General features: G+C 33.2%; 1 protein-coding gene across 1 annotated transcript; it reads right to left on the minus strand.

Annotated features, from left to right (window-relative positions):
• Positions 1-11,834: 11,834 nt before the first annotated feature.
• On the minus strand, positions 11,835-17,016 carry LOC136797880 (uncharacterized). The gene is made up of 10 exons (XM_067054460.1): positions 16,994-17,016; positions 16,407-16,492; positions 16,155-16,248; positions 15,828-15,907; positions 14,919-15,016; positions 14,237-14,376; positions 13,300-13,366; positions 13,005-13,051; positions 12,374-12,525; positions 11,835-12,114 (listed from the first exon to the last, which is right to left on the minus strand). Exons 1-7 carry the CDS (start codon positions 16,994-16,996, stop codon positions 13,301-13,303), a joined length of 567 nt encoding a protein of 188 aa, XP_066910561.1. The 5' UTR covers positions 16,997-17,016; the 3' UTR covers positions 11,835-12,114; positions 12,374-12,525; positions 13,005-13,051; position 13,300.
• Between the last annotated feature and the right edge of the window lie 1,476 nt (positions 17,017-18,492).

Raw genomic sequence — 18,492 nt, forward strand, 5'->3', positions numbered from 1 at the left:
AAGCCTTAGCAGTCAACAATTTAGTCCAAGCAGGACAAAAAGTATGGCTAATAGAAAAGGAAGCCGAAGAAAATCTTAATTCTATTTGAAGAAGATAAAGACAAATCCAAGATTATTTTGCTACAAATTGCATTTTACAAAGACGTAATGGATGTAGATTGTTCCAAGTCTTATTTCAACAAAACCAGGATGAATGAAGATGGGAAAAGAATCAACTTGCCCTGGTCGGAGCTTCTTGATAATTTGAAAGCTATCATGAAATTTAGTAGAATAAAACCTGATCATGTTGTTAAGCCTAAGAAACTAAAGTCAGCTCAAGAGAGAGAGGGGAGATTTTAAACAGCCATAAAAAAACCTGTTCGAAAACTTAAATGATTCAAGAATGAAGGAATTTGCTAACAACCAAATAAAGACCCTTATGCCAACATTTCTAGTAAATCCTGAATGCATTATGGGAAGAAAAGTTAGGTACCGTGTCAAAGAAGAAGATGATCGAGTACATTGGAGTCTAGCTGAAATAAAAAAACTCGCTAAACCTCATAAGATTCCCAAGAAATTCTCTTTCAAATGGAATTTTAGTGCGGAAAAACGGAATTGGTAAAAGATATTCCAAATTTGCGAAATTTTCGACAAAAATATTGAATTTCAAAGGAATTTTCGGTGACGCAATTTTGGTTCAATTTAAGACGGAAATTGGAAAAAAAATTGACGGAATTGCGGAGTCGGGTACCCCCTGAACCCCCCCCTCTTTATTTGATTATTTTGAAAAGTTGAAATTGGAATTTATATAAAAAAAGATGAAAACAAAAAAAATCAAATAATGCAAAAACACACAAAAAAGCAACTCAAATATTAATAAACTAAATATTAACTGAAATAAAATCGACGGAACGATCAAACTTGATAATTTAAAGATTTAGAGGAGAAGGTGATTAATTCAAGTGGTTTGTAGGGAGGAAGGGAGGACCACTGCAAAAATCAAAAAATGTTTTTGGTTTTAAAGATTTATTCAGATTTTAAGACATTCAATTTTTTCCAGATGGCATTACTTGGCCTAGAGAATTCCGATCTCCTGATGGTATTTTATACCTAGAGATCCTCCAGATTTCCAGACTTTATTCAATTTTCTCCAGATGGCATTCATTACTTGGCCTAAAGAATTCTGATCTCCTAATGGTATTTTATACCTAGAGATCCTCTAGATTTCCAGACTTTATTCAATTTTCTCCAGATGACATCAATTGGCCTAGAGAATTCTGTTCTCCTAATGGTATTTTATACCTAGAGATCCTCCAGATTTTCAGAATTTATTCAATTTTCTCCAGATGGCATCAATTGGCCTAGAAAATTCTGATCTCCTGATGGTATTTTATACCTAGAGATCCTCCAGACTTCCAGAATTTATTCAATTTTCACCAGATGGCATCAATTGGGCTAGAGAATTCTGATCTCCTACTGCAGTTAATTTTGTGTAGCTTATTTTTACTGAAATAAGTATGTACGATAAGTGTTGTTTGTTGTCTTTCATATAGTTTAAGAATTAAAAAAAAAGTCTTGTCATACAACTTTCTTTGAACTGTAATTTTTGCATGCCAAGTTGGGTAATTTAAAGAACAGAAAAATAACTGTAGACCGAAAGTTATAAAACAAGATTATTTTGCTCGGTTTTAGCAGTTTTAAAAGAATTCTTTGAAAATATCATTATTGTTTATATTCATCTAAATGCTGATTTGTTTGTTTCTTTAGATCTGTAACTAAAACAAAAATACAATGGCTGTCATCAGTATTGTCTTGTTCAATTTATCACAAATGAGTCTTCTGACACAGGAAGAACGGGATGATGACGGCAATCTGGTGAGGTCATTTATTAAGACACGCGAGGTTTGGTCTATCGATCCGGAGGCGACAGGGCTGGCCTACTTTGTAAATGGTAGACCAGTGCTAATGAGTATGACGGAGGACGAGATAGACATTCCAGACAGTAACGGATGGCCAAGTTTGTTGTATATTTATAAGCCTGGCGTCATCTTGAAAGAGAAAAAAGAACCAGAGGAGATAACGTTGGAAGATACCATCGATGACATGAAAGATCGGACTTTGGAGAAGAAGGTGAAAACATTGAAGAAGTTGAATGAAGAGGTGAATGAGCTAAAGAAGAACATCCCGAAACCCCATAATCTATCCAAGCACAAGTTTCGACAACTTTATCGGGATAATAACTGTCAAGACTCCATCACTTACAGTGAAGCATGCTATGAAAAGTGGAAGAAGTCTGGGGGCGGGTCTGGGGGGGTGCTGGGGGTGGAGGAAGTCTGGGGGCGGGTCTGGGGGAGGATTATCTTGGTTCCACCCAGAATGACAACCCCTCCACTTCTCATAGTAAGGATCATGATGGATGGGGTGATAGCTCCTACTACCATTCCTATAACGACAATCGCGGTTACTAAGGTAATTAAAATGGGCATCATAGGATTGGTAGTAGGGACGTCTTTTGATTGTTATTTTCTCGCCAGAGCGAAATTTTGCTTGGATGGATTCTAGATAAATAGTTCAACGGAAAGGCTACTTCGCTCTTTTTATTGTAATTTTAAATTTTAAAACATCGAACTTTTATGGTCTTTTCGTTGAACTTATTTTCGGGATTTTTTTCAAGATTTTATTTTTAAGTCTTGTAAATTTATTTAGTTCTTTCATTTGTTAATTTTTCTTCTTCGATGTTTTCATTTTTTCCAGATCGCTATTCGATTTTTTCATGTCAATGCAATTTTCTCCTCTGGACTTTTCTAAACGATTTTGAGTTGAGTGCCAGGTTTCTTTGGAGACACTATAAACACTATTTGGTCATTTTTAAAAGTCCCCTCTGTCATCCTCATGACATAAAATGATATCCTTCAAAATAAGCCTGTTTTCATTTGTTTTGTTTTGTCACTTACTGAAAGATTGACATTTTTTCTAAGGATTTTTCCATTGATTTAACTAGCTTATTATTAGATGTATATTTTTACATTTTGAAAGTATTTTCTACTCCCATTTTGATGCAAATTTAATGCTTTTGTTTCAACAAATTTACTTTATGCGTCTATTAAACATTCGAGTTGGTAATTACTGATTTCATCTTGGTTAATCCTAAATCCATTTCTGACTGTGTCCAAAGCTCTGCAACTCAAGTTTTTTTATTTCTGAGGCTTGTTCAAAAGTCGCAATGATCCCTTTAGGGTACTATGATTGTTAGCCTTTTGGCTTATTCACTTTATTGAAGTAAATATTTTAGATAAAATATACAAAACGTACCTAAAAACGACAAAATGTACATAGAAATTATATCTTAAAAAATATTAATTTATTTTTCCAGAATTTCTAATATATTCATAGCAAATTAAAAATGTTGTAAAAAAGATTCTTATTTATTTTTTGCTCAAAATAGTTCCAAGTTATATTAAAAGTAAACAAGACGACTGAAAAGTCGAAAATTTCGCCTCGAAAATATGTATCGATAAATATGAGGTAAATGCGCTAATAAAAGTGCTTAAACAAAAGACTTTCAAACACACCTGTGTGATTATTTTGAAACAAATCCAATCCCTGCATGCATTTCACTCTTAAAAACAGCCCTAAGTTGGGACTGATCAATGAAGTAAGCCCAAAGGGCTAGATAGATCTCCTTAGTGCAGTAGGATTTGAAGCCTTCCCATCCCACCAAAGTTGTGCAGCCTTGAGCGACCCGCCTGTTTTTTCGACAAATAACAGATAGAAACTAAAATTTCCCACTAGCTTTCAAAAAATATACCATTCAAAAAACAAAGAAATCACTAAATCCTATACGTCTCGTCTAAATACGGCGTAAAAAATATAAGAATTCACTTTTTCTTGCCTGAGAAAGGTTAAAGATTCAGCTTATACTTCATTTTGGGACTGATTGATGTTTATCTTTAATTAATTTTTTTTTTTTTTTCATGTGCAAATCTAAAATCATCGTTTTGTGGTTATGGGATATTGTTCACAAGAGTTCCGAGTTTCGACGCAGTNCACCAATCAAAAACGTGTACGTACGTTAACTCTCTGAAAATAGTTGGTATTGGCAATTTTTTAGAAAAAAATTATAATCCTAATTGTACTAAACTCTTATCCAATTTGCCATTGAAAGATTTTTGTTATACTGTTAAAAGAGACAAAACAAAATTCTTTATTTACATGAGAGGGCCTGAATGTACACGACTAGATGTAGATCCATAATGGCAAATTTTAATTTTGATGCGTCCTATTGTATGCCCTATATATAATTGTATGGCAATCATTCAGAACTTTTCTCTTGCTCACTTTTGATATGTAAACATTGGATCTGAAAACATTTCTACAACGAGATTTATAGGAAACAGCTGCCCCCCTAAACGAAAATCTTTGATAATTTTTGAAAGACTTGTCCAATCGACATGAAATTTTCTCAGTGTACCAAATATGGATTGGCATCTTCAATAAAAGCTCCGGTATCATCGATGACGTCATTACCACCTGATGACGTCATTAAAAATGCCACAAATTGGAACCCCTTCTAACTTTTTTCAACTCTATATTTCTTACTCAAATTTTGTGTGGCAACTCCATACGACATATAATTTTGGGGGGTCATTTTTTTGCCACCTGAGTATTTACAGACCGGCGTAAAGAGCCTTTTTAGCCTAAATTTAATGTTCATATCTCAGGATTGAGAAATGGTAAGAGCTTGATTTTGACCAGTGGTTAGGAATTGATGATAGAAGCTTGCTGCCTTAATTTCAACGAAATCGGACATGTGGTTGTCCAGAAAGTGAGCATTTTAGGTAAATTATTGACTGTTCTCTAAAATAGGAACCACGCAGGTGGCTGACTTGAAATTTTTCCACATTCCTCAGATGGTCAGTCAATGCCTATCACTCGTCAAAATTTCGGTAGTTCATGAGTTCCAGAGGGGGGCTATGTGTATTTTGCAGACCTGTCTGTAAAGTATTAAATATCAATAAGACAAAATTTTGTTCGTCACCACTTGTTGCACTTGTTACTTTTAGTTGAAAAATTATGATTTTAGCCAATTTGACGTTCTGGTCTGTAAAATACCAACCAAACAGGTCAACTTGAAATTTTGCAAGTCATCCCATCCCGTTTGTCTTTTCAAGCCATCAGCATTTTATAGATATTGATATTTCAGACCCACCCCTCCCCCAAAATGCTTCCTCTATTAAAAATATAGGAAGATGCATGAAAGGTAACCCTCTCCCTTGTCAAATCCCTAAATTTTCTCATCGTTTCTTCTCAGGCCCTAGTTGTGTATACTTTGCTTTCATATAAAAATATATCTTTTCACAATTCTTGTCATTACATTTTAGGTGAAGAAAACGCTCTTACACTTTCAGAAGTAATGAAGTTCATCACCGGTTGTTCTTCAAAACCAGCGTCTGGGTTACCAGGGAAAATCACTGTGATATTTGAGAAATATTGTCCCGAAAATTGCAGATGTAAACCCACAACTTCTAGCTGCGATATTCAAATCGAAGTTGCTTTGCACTACACTACCAAACGTGACATGATGATAGCTTTAACAGATGCATGCCGCGAGAGTAAAGGAATGCTAAGATACTAATCCTATAAACGGACCGTTTTTATATAAATCTTTTGTTTTACAAAACGACATTGCGAATCAAATCGTATAGTATTACTAAAGTGATTTTGATATAGCTTGCTTTTATTTTTGATAATGTATATAATATTATTTATTCATAAACTAGAGTATTTCAGATTTTCGCTAACAATATTTTGATCAGGAATCAGAAATAGGTATAGGAATATTTAACTTGATTGACTTGACTATACTATATTAACTTGGTCTTTTTTGTGCAAAACTTTGGTTTGAATTATCTTAAATCCTTATCCAAAGTAAAGAGGACCTTCATTTGTTATTAACAATATCATGTATGGTACTTTTTATTTCTTTTCGTTTATATTCATATTTGTTTTTTCATTAATTTCTGTTCCCTACAGTGAAAGCCTTGCTAATACAATGCGTGTATTGGATTCAAAACCAAAAAGCTCCTTCAGTACATCATGTTTTCGTTCTTTTCGTTTATTCTTACGTTTATTTTTATTCTTCTGTGCATTTTTTTTTTGTTATTGCCTTTTGTTGTTTGGCGAAAGGTTCCATCTTTCATTCAAAGTTTTATTAAATCGTTCCGCTAAAAGTATATTTTTTAAATAGATGATTATGATTTAAAGAGGCTTAAATTGTGACTTTTTTATCATTCATATTTTTAAAGTTGACACTATTTGTAAGAAGCTACATGACCTGTTTGTTAATATTATCAGATACCAAACATGTATTTTATTTAATTAATTAATTTCCGTCCCTTTGTTTCAAGGTTCTCATTTCTTCCCCAAAAATACCCATCCCATGATACTTTTCCCGACTTTCCGTTCAGTTTCCCGATAAAATCGTATTACGAAGTTTCGAATCGGAAAATTCGGATTTTAAGGAATTCTTTTCGTCTCCCGCATTTTGATTAGTCGATAGCTATGCTTGGGTAGATTGTTGATGTCGACAATTGATTTATCTGAATGACGAAAATGACATAAAAAACCCGAAAATCTGCCCATTTTTTTCAAATAAGACTTTTTTTAATGTTTTTTACAGTTGACATTACATTTCTCAGCAGTTTAATTTTGCGGTTTTCCGAACTCGACCGCGAAACCACGAAGTTTTTATGCAATAAAGCAAGTAAATTTTCAAAAAAACATTTTTCTTTCTTACCCCATCCGGTTTTCGGACTAGCCTCCGGAACTCGCGACTTCCAAAGGCACCCCTCGTATTATGGTGAATTATAGAGTGGTGTTTAAGTTTTTTGCATCTTCAAATGCATTTTATCATGGGCGACAAGCTTTTTTATTGTAATTTTTTCTGCATTGAAAAGAAGAATACCTTATTTTACACAAAATTAACTGGTCATGTTATTAACGGACTTTAAAAGAGTGCGACAGTTTATCAACGCGAATGAGAGGACATACCTTTAGATGTTTAGTGATTGCTGGGTTAATTAACTGGTATTGGCAATTAAAGATTTTAATATGCGACATTAATATAATTAACGCGAATTTTGTTCGCAAAAATATAATTTTGGACCAGATTTAATAAATTCAAAGAAAATGAAATGAGAGACAATGAAATAATCTTACTTTTGCGAAAAATATGTAACAATGGAAAAAGCAAGTGCTTTAGGTAAAGTATTAAATGTACAATTTATTGGGGTTCTCCTTTTATATTCTACCTGAGCCGTTTTAGTGTTATTTTGTTATTTTGGAAAATTAGCTATTGTTATGTTTTTTTGTTAATTTTTTCAAAGTCGAAATGCTTTAGGTAACGCTATCTTGTCACAGCTACACTATGCTGGCTGGTGGGTACCACTTTCGATTTGAAAGTGTCAAATCTGTCGAATATGTCGATGTGAATCTGATGCTAGATTCATTTTGGTTCAATTCAATACGCTAAATCCTTTAGAAAAAATCTTTACTTTTTTCATTGTCATTTTGCTTCTTCGTTTTCGTAGGTATAAAAAATTATTTTTCTTCACATTAATCCACTCAAAATGATCTTTCCAACGAGGGGTTGTTTATAAAGTTAGGAGAATTAGATCTCAAAATATCCTGGAAAATGCAAGTAGTGCACAAATATTTGGAACAGACCTTTAGATGTTTAGTGATTCTGGGCTCTTTCCACCCGTTGATGATTATTTCTGGTTCACTCCTTGCATAGTATTTGACATAAATGCGAACATCGAGGCTCATTTGATCAGAACGTTTTCCTATGTGACTTTTTAAACGTACACGAAACGTACACGAACATGACCCATTTTGCGTCGTCAATGCTGGGATGATTGCGCTTAAACCTGCGCTTTATCAAAACCAAATCTCCCAAATTTTGAGATTTTCAGTTTTTAGTAGAAAAGTTTTAGAAAAATATTCTAAAAATAAAAGTGAGCACACCCAACGGATACGTTAAACGGATACATTAACTTACTTTCTTTACTTCAACTTTACAATTTAAGTTTATTTAAGTTTAAGCCCCGAGGCCCTTTTTCCCTTTAAGTTTTTAGGGGTTTTTTTTTGTTTTTTTTTTTGGTAAAATGAGCTAGGTCAAACTTTAAACGTCAATATCTCCTGAACATAAAGGAATTAGCCTATTTCATGGGATTTGTGCATTTGTTACATGCTATTGTCGCGCTAGCCAGTCCTCGGGATTTATTTACTGTGGATTTGGGGAAAAAGGGAGTTTGAAAAGGAGTTTTTGAATAGTTTTCGAAACATGTCTAAAAAAGTGGAGGGTAAAAAAAAGGGAGATCAAGTCGAAAATTGGTTCTAAAAGAGTGTAAAAGGTTCCGAGCCCTCTATCTGGACTTACTTGTATTTCATGACCAGACAGAGTTTAAAACAAAAAGATGAGTACAGAATGAATCAGAGACAGAATGAAATTTCATTAAGAACAAGTTCTATTTCAACCACCATACTAAAGCGTTAGACAAAATTACTTACATAGTAAAATCAAAACAAACTGTATCCAAGACTAAAATGTACTGTCAACAAAATACAAAAACAAAATTTTGACCTCTATATATACTGGGCCACTAAATCAAAATTGCTACATGTAATGTTAATAGTGTTAGGACCTAAATTGGGAAACAAACAAGGTCGTAAAGGGGCATGAGGAAGACTGCTCAGGAAAGCATAAAATAAGGAATTTCTAGGTAATAAAAAGGGGTTCTGGCTAGTGGGAACAAAAGGATTAATGATCAATTCATTTTCCAGGTACTAATATAATAAAAATTAGCTTTCACGAAGGGTTCCAGAAGTTTGATAACGAGGGCTTGTAAAACGAGGGATGGTTTCATGAATTTACGAAATCGAGATGATTCAGCAGAATTCATTTGAGGAAGGTCATGGATGGGGAGGCGAGGGAATTAACCGGGATTCGACACTATTTTCTATTCAATTTTGTTAAAAAATCCCCTGAACTCAATTGAGAATTTAAAAACTGTTTAAAAACTCCATTGTTATCGTCTTTATTCTGTATATCACAGTTTTATACGTCACTATGCTAGTTATATTTTAATTGCTAAACGCTCCTTCGTGAATTGAGAGTTGAAATTTGTAAAAGACTGCACAACTGCACAATAAGGGTAAATTGTGAAAACAGGTTTTCAAAAATTCCACCCAAAAATTTGAGTTGCACTAAGGGGGATTTTTTTTGAAGCCAAATTTTGAATAGAATAAAAATAGCACGTAACAAATGCACGAATCCTATTAAATAGGCTATAATTAGAGGTTGGTTCATAGCTCATTGGATAGTTAAGTGTCGCCTCTTTCTTTTGGGGCAACTTCGGCGCCGCCCGTTTTAGGCAAGGCGGGTGGGCGGCGGGCGTTACTTCTCACAAAGTCAGGCCCAGTGGTGCGGCTTCAAATCACTCCTGTTTCAATTATATTTGGTAGAGGACAGAATCTAGTATAAACTGAGCCAAATATTTTGGATTTTTGTCCTTTCGTTGCTCAAATGTGGTCAAAAAACTGCCAAAATCTCTCCAAAAAGACCAAATTTGCAACTTTTTTGTGTTGATCCTGAAAGTGCATTTCATTTCAAATTTTGGTACACTGGCTTCATATAGGTATGAAAATTATTTGGTGACTTTACGGTGGATCCACCTTCGGCATTCAAATCTTTTGCGGGATCAAAAATCGGGATTAAAAAATGAAGGGAAAAAACCTCCTTCCTCCCCTAAGGAATTTGATAGAAATATTTAACTGAAAAATCAAACTTCAGTAACAATATAGTCAAAGTAAAAGTTACAAAATTCACTAAATTTTGATGAAATTTAATTTTGCGTGACGTTTCCGACTTTTAAAAGGAACCCAAAAAGTACCATTAAGGACGGCCTCGAGGACGAAAACATTTAGGAAAAGGAGGGAGAAATCCAGTTACGGTCCGTCTAGAAATCCATCAAACTTAGCACGTAGCGCAGCCTATTCTCATCAATGGTCTCCTTCCCCCTGCTATACGTTTTTGAACGTAGGAAACGATCTCCACAGAAAAAAGCTAGTCCGATTCACCCATTGGAATTTTTAAGCAAAACCTGTGTTATTACGTAATCGTCAACAAGAAGTTGATACTTATAAATATATGCCAAGCTAAGCTCATAGACAGTCGGCTTGTTGTATATTCCAGATCTCCCAGCAGACTAAAAATAGGTTTAAATTTTAGGATTTTAGGACATATTTTGGCTAAATTTTAGGACATTTAAGCACAAAATTGATGAATTTTTAGGATATTTTGGGACAATTTAGAACAAAGCTATTAGAAAATTAGCTCATGTTATAATTTACAAAGAAATTCTTGCTTTAAAACGAAAAGAAAAAGTTTCCTGTTTGCTACATAAGTTACAAGGTGAATGGTGCGCGCCGCAGGGGAAAGCTTTTTACTGTTTACAAGACCTGCATTGAATATTATCAAAAATTTTATATAGCAAAACCTGCCAGAGTTAAATATAATGCTTGAAATTTTAGAACAATTTAGGACATTTTCCCAAAATTTAGGACTATTTAGAACAAATTTTCAAAGTTTTCAAATATTAGGATTTTTTAGGATTTTAGGATGACGTCTGGGAGCCCTGTTGTTCTATGAGAAATATATGCCAGTAGTTGAAATTTCAACCCCTATATTAATTCTTTCATCAAGATGATTCGGGATTAAATTTCAATTCTCTTAAATCGAACTTTAAAGTAAACTTAAGTAAGTATAAGCAACACTGGGTAAATCGGACTAGCTAGATTATTTACCGAGTATACTGTAAGCATTACATTTTTACCTGTGAAAACCACGAAACAGACGTAAATAAAGCTCCTCACTCTCACTGGATGCTTTCGATCATACATAGATATGGTTAGAAAATAATGGTTAGATAGATGGACATAATGTTATGGCGAGTATGGCCAACATTGTAAATCAGCAGTGGGAAAAAGACTATTTTCCGAAATATTGGTATAATACTATGCATATAATGAATATAGATTTTCTGTGAAATGAAGGTCTTTAAAACAAAAGATTTTTCTTGGCTAAAATTACAAAATTTAATACCATAAAAAATAAACACTTTCGAATACTGGAAAGATTTATAGAACAGCAAATATTCATAAAGCAACTAAAAAGGTTCAGCAGTAACTTTCTAACAAAAAAAGAATTTTTCGGACACTTGGTCCAAAATAACATATAAAACGAAATATGAATCGCCGCAGAAAATCTTTTATAAGCAAAATAAAATCCAAAAATACTTCATCAAAAAATAAACACTTTTGGAATCAAATACAATCCTTATACATAATTCTGAACAAGCAAAAAGGGACTCTTAAATGCAGTTATAATTAACTTAGCAAATTTGATTGTTCCTTTGTTCCTAACTATGTCAAAATTCCGTCAAAATGAACATATGAAAACTTATTCAAATCGACACTCTAAAAGTTTCGGACAAAATCGGAAAAAAGCTTATAATTCGGCATTTTAGACTAAAACATAGAAATTAATATTATGATAGAAAAGACGATTTCCATTACGGAGAAAGAAGTTTATTTTTTACATCAAAAAACTAGGGGAAAATTATATGATCTTTTTGTACGAGCTTAAAGAGGCCGTCACGCCATAACCTTTTCTACATGAAAATATCATTATGAAAAAGTATTGAAATTTCTAGATAATTTCTATATTTTTATACAGTAGTAACAAGACATGCATAATAAAATTTCTTAGGAGGAGAAAAAGTTCAATAAAAAATATATATTTTAAAAAGTTTAAAAAGTTTCTAATTGAACTTCAGATTGGACAATGTTAAAAATGATATGCGTTTTCCAAACCATTAATGAATCGGAGCAGAAGGCCATAAAGTCTTTTGGCTTCTTGAAATGAGCTTGGAAATCTCAAGTTATTTTCATTCATAAAATATAAGCCAACAGTTTCAATTTCGTTTCCACAACCAAAAACGTTCGGTGTACGACAATACGCTTCAGCAACATTTATTTCAGCTTCACGAACATTCCACATAAAGTCGGTGGCACCTGAATTGCGAATAGCCAATCATAGATTATAACATAGAGCTTTTTAAAACTCGTAAGGTATTCCTGCCATAGTGTGCACCTCCGTTTTCTACCTGTTTATGTTTTGCAAGTGATAAATTACAGCGCTACAAAGTAGGCCTAAATGGCCAAAAAATAGGCAATTAGACCCACTTGAAGGAGCTACAACATTAAATGTGAAGTTTCCACATAGTTTTTCGATGGACTTAAGTACCGAATGTAACCAAATGTTACAGCTTACCGAAATAATTTGGCATGCTGTACAAAAGTTCCGGCTTTCCACCAGTTGTTTCGTTTGTGTTACTTCTTCTAATCCTGTGAGTGTTGTGTATTAGTTTGAAATCATCTAACTCTTTTTGAATCAGTTGGAGAAAACAAAATTTTAAACATTCCCTAAAAATAAATAATTGTACCATTAATTTTACTTAAAAGGAGAACAGGAGAGCGTTACGGTAGATAACAAGTACTATTGGCGGAATGTAATTTATATTTTTAAAATCGTTATTTGTGTAAAATTGCTCTTTTAAATGCAAACATTTTTAGAATTATAACAATTCAAAAGACTTGAAAATGATTTAAAAAAGTTCGCGTGGGGGTCAATTCAGTTTATCTGGATCTCATTTTCTTTTAAATGTTACATTTTAATTTCACTTTTCAAATCCGTGGCCACTCGCTATTGCTGGTCTGGTCATAATTTTTGGTCAGAAATCAAAGTCCATTGAATTTAGGTCAAAACTCTTCACCGGTTAGAATTCATTCAATTCATTCAGAGAGAGGGCGAGCAGAGCTTTCATTTTTCAAAAATTAAATCCATTAAATTGAATCCATTTTCTATTGTTTTTCTATTGACAATAATTTATATTCTCGCGTACCTTTGAATTTCATCAGATTCATCAAATGTTCCATCGTCAATCATGTCCTGGAAAATTCATATACATGTAATAAAAAAAACAGCTGCAGTATGATTGGTCAAAACTGTCAACCTTGTTCATCGAACTGGCTCGATTTTGGTATCTCTTAAAAAAATTATCCCCACAAAAAGCAATTCTGTCAATTTCAGGATTTAAAGTCAGAAGAAACTCTACCAGGTACTAATGCAAGAAAAATTACCAAAGATTTCAGCCAAAATTCTCTGGGTTGTTGGGAAACAATGAAGGAATAAATTACCTTAAAAAAAGTTCATCCACCATTGAGTCAGTGACCGCTTCAATTGAGACCAAAATGCTTCAATTCTCTAAATTGGAAAGTCAATTATTCTCTACAGGGTGTCCGGAAAAAATGTATCCGATCAGACCACTGCTATGAGTAGAAAGTGTTGGTGTGTGTATCGCAAAGTTTTTCTTAATGCAACAGCATAAATATGAAATATTGCATTTATGTCAATGCTCTTGACCAATAAACACGCTCGCATTTTTTTGGTCGACGATCTATAAAAATAATTAACGTGCGTAATAAAAAAAAGAAATAAAATTATATTCATAAAAAAAAACACGAAAAAAAAATGATCGAAGAGTAGATAACGTGGCTGGTTTCCTGGAATCGGGATGGGAGATTGCGTGCTCGGAAACCTTGTATACCGTTACAAACCTATAGTACAGTTGCCATTAGAATTTGAACGTATGTAGATCATGACTCGGTTACTGCAGATGTAATATGTTTTATCATAAAAACATTTATTAAGGTTTACTCAAACTCAAATAACTTAACATCCAAGTTCATTTTTCGGATTTTGTTTGTGATACACACACAAAGACTTTCTACCCATAGCAGTTTTCTGACATTTTTTCGGACACCCTGTATTTAAGCTAGAAATTCATTATTGTAATGAATTTTAACTTCAGTACATCAAACACCCTTTAATTTATGGACGTAATTGAGATTGAGGTTATTCTGGAAAGATCTAGCCGCACATTGTATCAAAGGGTAGAAAGATTTTTCATTTAAATCCTTATTCCTTGTAAGCAATTCAAACATTGAAGGATTATCTTTCATCTATACATTCATATTGAATGTATTTTTCCATTTCAATGGAAATTTGTAAACTATTTGGTAAAGGGACATTGCCTAAAAACTAAAAAATATTTAAATATAAAATGGAGTTTACTTGATTTGAAGTTGACCTGCCAAATCGGAAACTTTTTTCAATAGCTTGGAAGTCATTGTCGTTTGAGCGAAAAAGCCTCTGTATTCCAGCGATGTTCGAGTTTTCTGTTCCTCTGTCTGCACGAACGTTTAACGCAGTACCTAAAAGTTAATATTATAATCTTTATTATAATTTCTCAACGAAATAATTACAACTCCTTCTAGTACTGTCTAACGTGCTAACAGCCTGGATCACCTTAAGGTTATCTTAAGTTTTAGTCAGGGTGCTGTATATAATTCAAGAAACAAGTGTAAAAAGTTTCAGCTGATCGGACCCGTCCAGTTTCCGGGCTGCCAAAAAGAATTTACCTCCTTTACCTCCTCGTCCCAAGGCCCCAAAAATGAGAATTTCCAAAATATGAAAAACACCCATAGAGGATCTTGAGACCCAGTATCTGGGGACACAAGTTTCATACAATATCTCTAAAATCTACACCGGGCGACTCAGAAAAAGTTTTGTAATATTTGTATAATTCTTAAAGATAACAACAAAAATTCAATTTTTGTATTTTTGTATTCAGTGAAAATTCTCATCGAGAAATGCTTTTTCTCCTAATGCAACAAAGAGTCATCAAAGTTGACCGTCGTTATTTTCAAAACCTTGTTAAACGATTTACCTTTTTTAATTGAAGAAATAAACGTACCTTTGAGTGATTTAACTTGATTGAGAAAAAAGCCAGCCACAACAGCTGGACAATTGTTAGTAGATGCTGCTTCCAACCAGATCAACTTTCTGGAATAGCTACAAAAATAAAATTCAAAAAATTAAATAAGGTCTTAATTTATCTTTTATTCATCTATATAATAAACTGTCGAACGTGCTAACCCACTGGCTCAACAGCTTTGAAATCATTCGTACAATTGTAAACTTAATGCTTAAGAAAATTATACATTTTGAAAAACTCGTCGCCAGGCCCCAAAAACAAAATTTGGAAAAGTGAAAAAAATGCAATTGCCCAAGGATCAAGTGTGCAAAATTTCAGCCAAATCGGACCATTTTTGAAGTCTCCAGCCTGCCCCAAAGTTTTAGCCTCGTTTTGGCGAAAAACTCGTCCCCAGGCCCCAAAAATCAAAATTTTGAAAAAATGAAAAAAAAAACCCAGGAATTTGCCCAAATCAAGTGTGCAAAATTTCAGCCAATCGGAATTTTTGAAGTCTCCACAAAGTTTTAGCCTCGTTTTGGGAAAAATTCCCCAGGCCCCAAAAATCAAAATTTGAAAAAATAAGGGATTTGCCCAAGGATCAAGTGTGAAAATTTATCGTTTTTGAAGTTCCATCAAAGTTTTGGTGACAGACACACACACATACACACACAAATACACAGACATTCTCAGATTCTAGCTCAACTGAAGTTGAGAATATTATGTAATGTAAAGCTTTTCAAAAAGTACAAAAAGTCAGGCAAAAGCCTTTTAATAAATCAAATTCAAAGATTTTTAACCATAGAACTTTAGAACTAGATATTATTTTGATTCTTTAATTTTAAAATCTAACTGCTAATTCACGCCATTTTAAATTTCCCCTTTTTTAATCAACAAAACTTGCTAAATTACCCGTCAATACAACCATGTATACATATCCCATATCGTTTCAGCTTATCGTAACCATCCAGGTGCCACAAATAGTTAGGACCCTAAAAATACAAGTTCACTTATGCTCAAAATAATTAATTTATGCAAAATGCTCTTGCAAGCTATATCTTACTGGAAAACTGTTATATATTTGGATATTGATTTATCCTCACTAGGATGATTTCTGACCCAACCTGAAGGTTTTTAATCGTTAAAGACATTTTAAGAGAACAAGTTTTACAATCTAATCTCCTTATTACAGACCAAAAAGTATGTCAAAATTATAATAGTTTCAAACTTAATCTTTACAGGTGTGATGTATCTTCTTCTCTTTAATTTCCTAGCACGGCGCTCAGCAACACCAATAGGGTCGATAGCCTTTTGAAGATTCATCACATTGTTTCTGAATTGTAAATGAAATCAAATAAGATTTTACCTAAGCATGATTTACGAGCTTTAGGATTGGATGATAGCACTTCTAAGAGACTGAAGAAAATAAAATTGAAATCCTTAAAAAGGGCTTCACAAAGCAAGAAATAAACTAAAAAGATTGATTTCTACCTGCTGATTTGAATGTTATGGATTACACGCAATTTCTGATGCATACATCTATATCCTAGCAAGCTTCCACTTCCTTGAATTTCAGTCTAGAAAGAACAGGGTAATATTATGTAGAAAATAGATTATTGATTGAAAATTTAGAAGAATTTAAAATTCATTGGTAGAAAAATATGGTGAATGGGGTTAATTGCTTTATAGATTGACAACCAACCAGGCAGGACTTCCAACCCAAAATATTTTATTGCCATTTTTAAGAAGAACTCATATCTTGTCTGTCTCAAGCATAAGAATCGTGAATTCCCTGCTAGCGCTCTTCCGTTTCCCATTCAAAATTACCTAGATGTAAAGCTGTGTGGACAAAGATTTCATAAATCCTCAAAATATTTTTTTTTTTCCGACTGACCCACCCACCTCCAAAATCTAGGGTCGGGTGACGGCAAACCAACAATTCCAGCCCCATGTAAAAAAACACCCTTCAATAAAATAAATTATATTATGTAGCAAGAAAATAACTGAATATGAAGCTTAAGTTCGGAAGTAATATAATAAAAATGGTTAATTTAAAAAACCTTGCAAAATTAACATACCATAAGGGTATCACACACATGGGCCAGTGTATATAATCAATTAGCTTATCACAATAGAATAACAGCAATGATTGCTTGATTTAAGACCTTGTTTTAATTTAAGCTCCTTTCGAAGCTCCCAAATTCGTAAAAAGAAGAAAAAAGGAGATCAGGGGATTAAAATTTATCTAAATATCAAATTTGATGATGTAATTTTTCCTTAATTAGAATTTAATCTGGTAATTGAAATTAATTACTTAAAATTTTATAGTCTGGTTATAGTACTCTATAATAACAATGACCTTGACCTTTAATGTATTTATTTTTATATACCTGATCACAATACCAAGTCTTTGCAGCAACCGTAAAATGTTTTTATAGCTATATCCCTCATTGAAATGTTTCTGAATTGCGACATTCCCTAGGAGAAAAAGAAATGACAGTTGTAAAAAGGAGATAGGTCCAACTGTTAGTATAATGGAGGTAAAAGGTATGGGAATTCCATAAATTTCACCCAGTTTTGTTGCCAAAGTATATCGGAATTCCATTATTTTTTAGGGAACTTTACAACGGAAATCTGACAACTTAAAAAACTAAAAAAAAACTGAAAACTAAAAAAAATAGTGTGCTTCATGTTGTCCAAACAAAGATACTGCCATTCATTATACTGGTGAGGTGCAAAAGCCTGTATAAGCCCCACTGAAACTAAAAAAACCACAAATTACCCTCCCCCATTTTTATTTGACAATGTTATCCAGTGTTTTATCCTGTCAGTTTATAAAAGTACATCGATTTTAGCATAAAAAATAAAAGCTTACAAAACTGTTATTATTCACTACGGCAACCAAACGAGTGAGAAAAAGTCATTAAACACTCCTCAAGCTCTTACACTCGTAAAACTGTTTTTCCAAATACACTTGAGAATACAGATGCTAAAAATATATGCGACTGCGTTTGTAATTTTAAGACATTTACTAATTACGTAATCTTCCGCATCTCTTGCTATCTCTTGTCATTATGACCTGAATCTTTTTCAATCTCCAAGCATGAGAACACAATTTTATATAAGGAATTTTGTCACACTCTATAGCAGATGGGCAAAAACTAAAGTTCTTCTTTTCTGTTCTTCGCATCGATGGGTTAAAAAGAAAATATCAAATATCGTTCGATTGCTAACACGGATCAAATTTTTCGTAAAAGATACGCCAGAAATTGGGTTCATCGGTGTTTCTTTTGTTTTTTTTATCACTTTCTTTTGTTCCGTATCTGACGAGTAGAAGTTTTTTTTATGCAAAAATCGATGTACTTTTATAAACTGCCTGTATATACTAAGAGCTCTGTAATCTCTTATTTATATATACTCCATCCAAAAATTGTCTAGACGAGGGAAATACCTTGATTTTTAAAGTCAGCTCCTTCGTTCTATTTATTTTTATAATATTATGAGGAAGCTATTTTGGATTGATTCCCTGCAGGACCTGAGCTGAATTACCTTTGATTATCCATCAGCATCATTGATT

Source organism: Clytia hemisphaerica, unplaced genomic scaffold (assembly GCF_902728285.1).
Source record: "Clytia hemisphaerica strain Z4C2 unplaced genomic scaffold, Clytia hemisphaerica genome assembly, whole genome shotgun sequence".
NCBI lineage: Eukaryota > Metazoa > Cnidaria > Hydrozoa > Leptothecata > Clytiidae > Clytia > Clytia hemisphaerica.

What these genes read in the sequence shown, in the direction of transcription:
- LOC136797880 (XM_067054460.1), bottom strand. An exon ending in CATAACATTCAAATCAGCAG is followed by an intron (nt 16,249 to 16,406) that starts GTAGAAATCAAT and finishes TTTACAATTCAG; the next exon opens with AAACAATGTGATGAATCTTC. An exon ending in ATACATGGTTGTATTGACGG is followed by an intron (nt 15,017 to 15,827) that starts GTAATTTAGCAA and finishes TTATTTTTGTAG; the next exon opens with CTATTCCAGAAAGTTGATCT.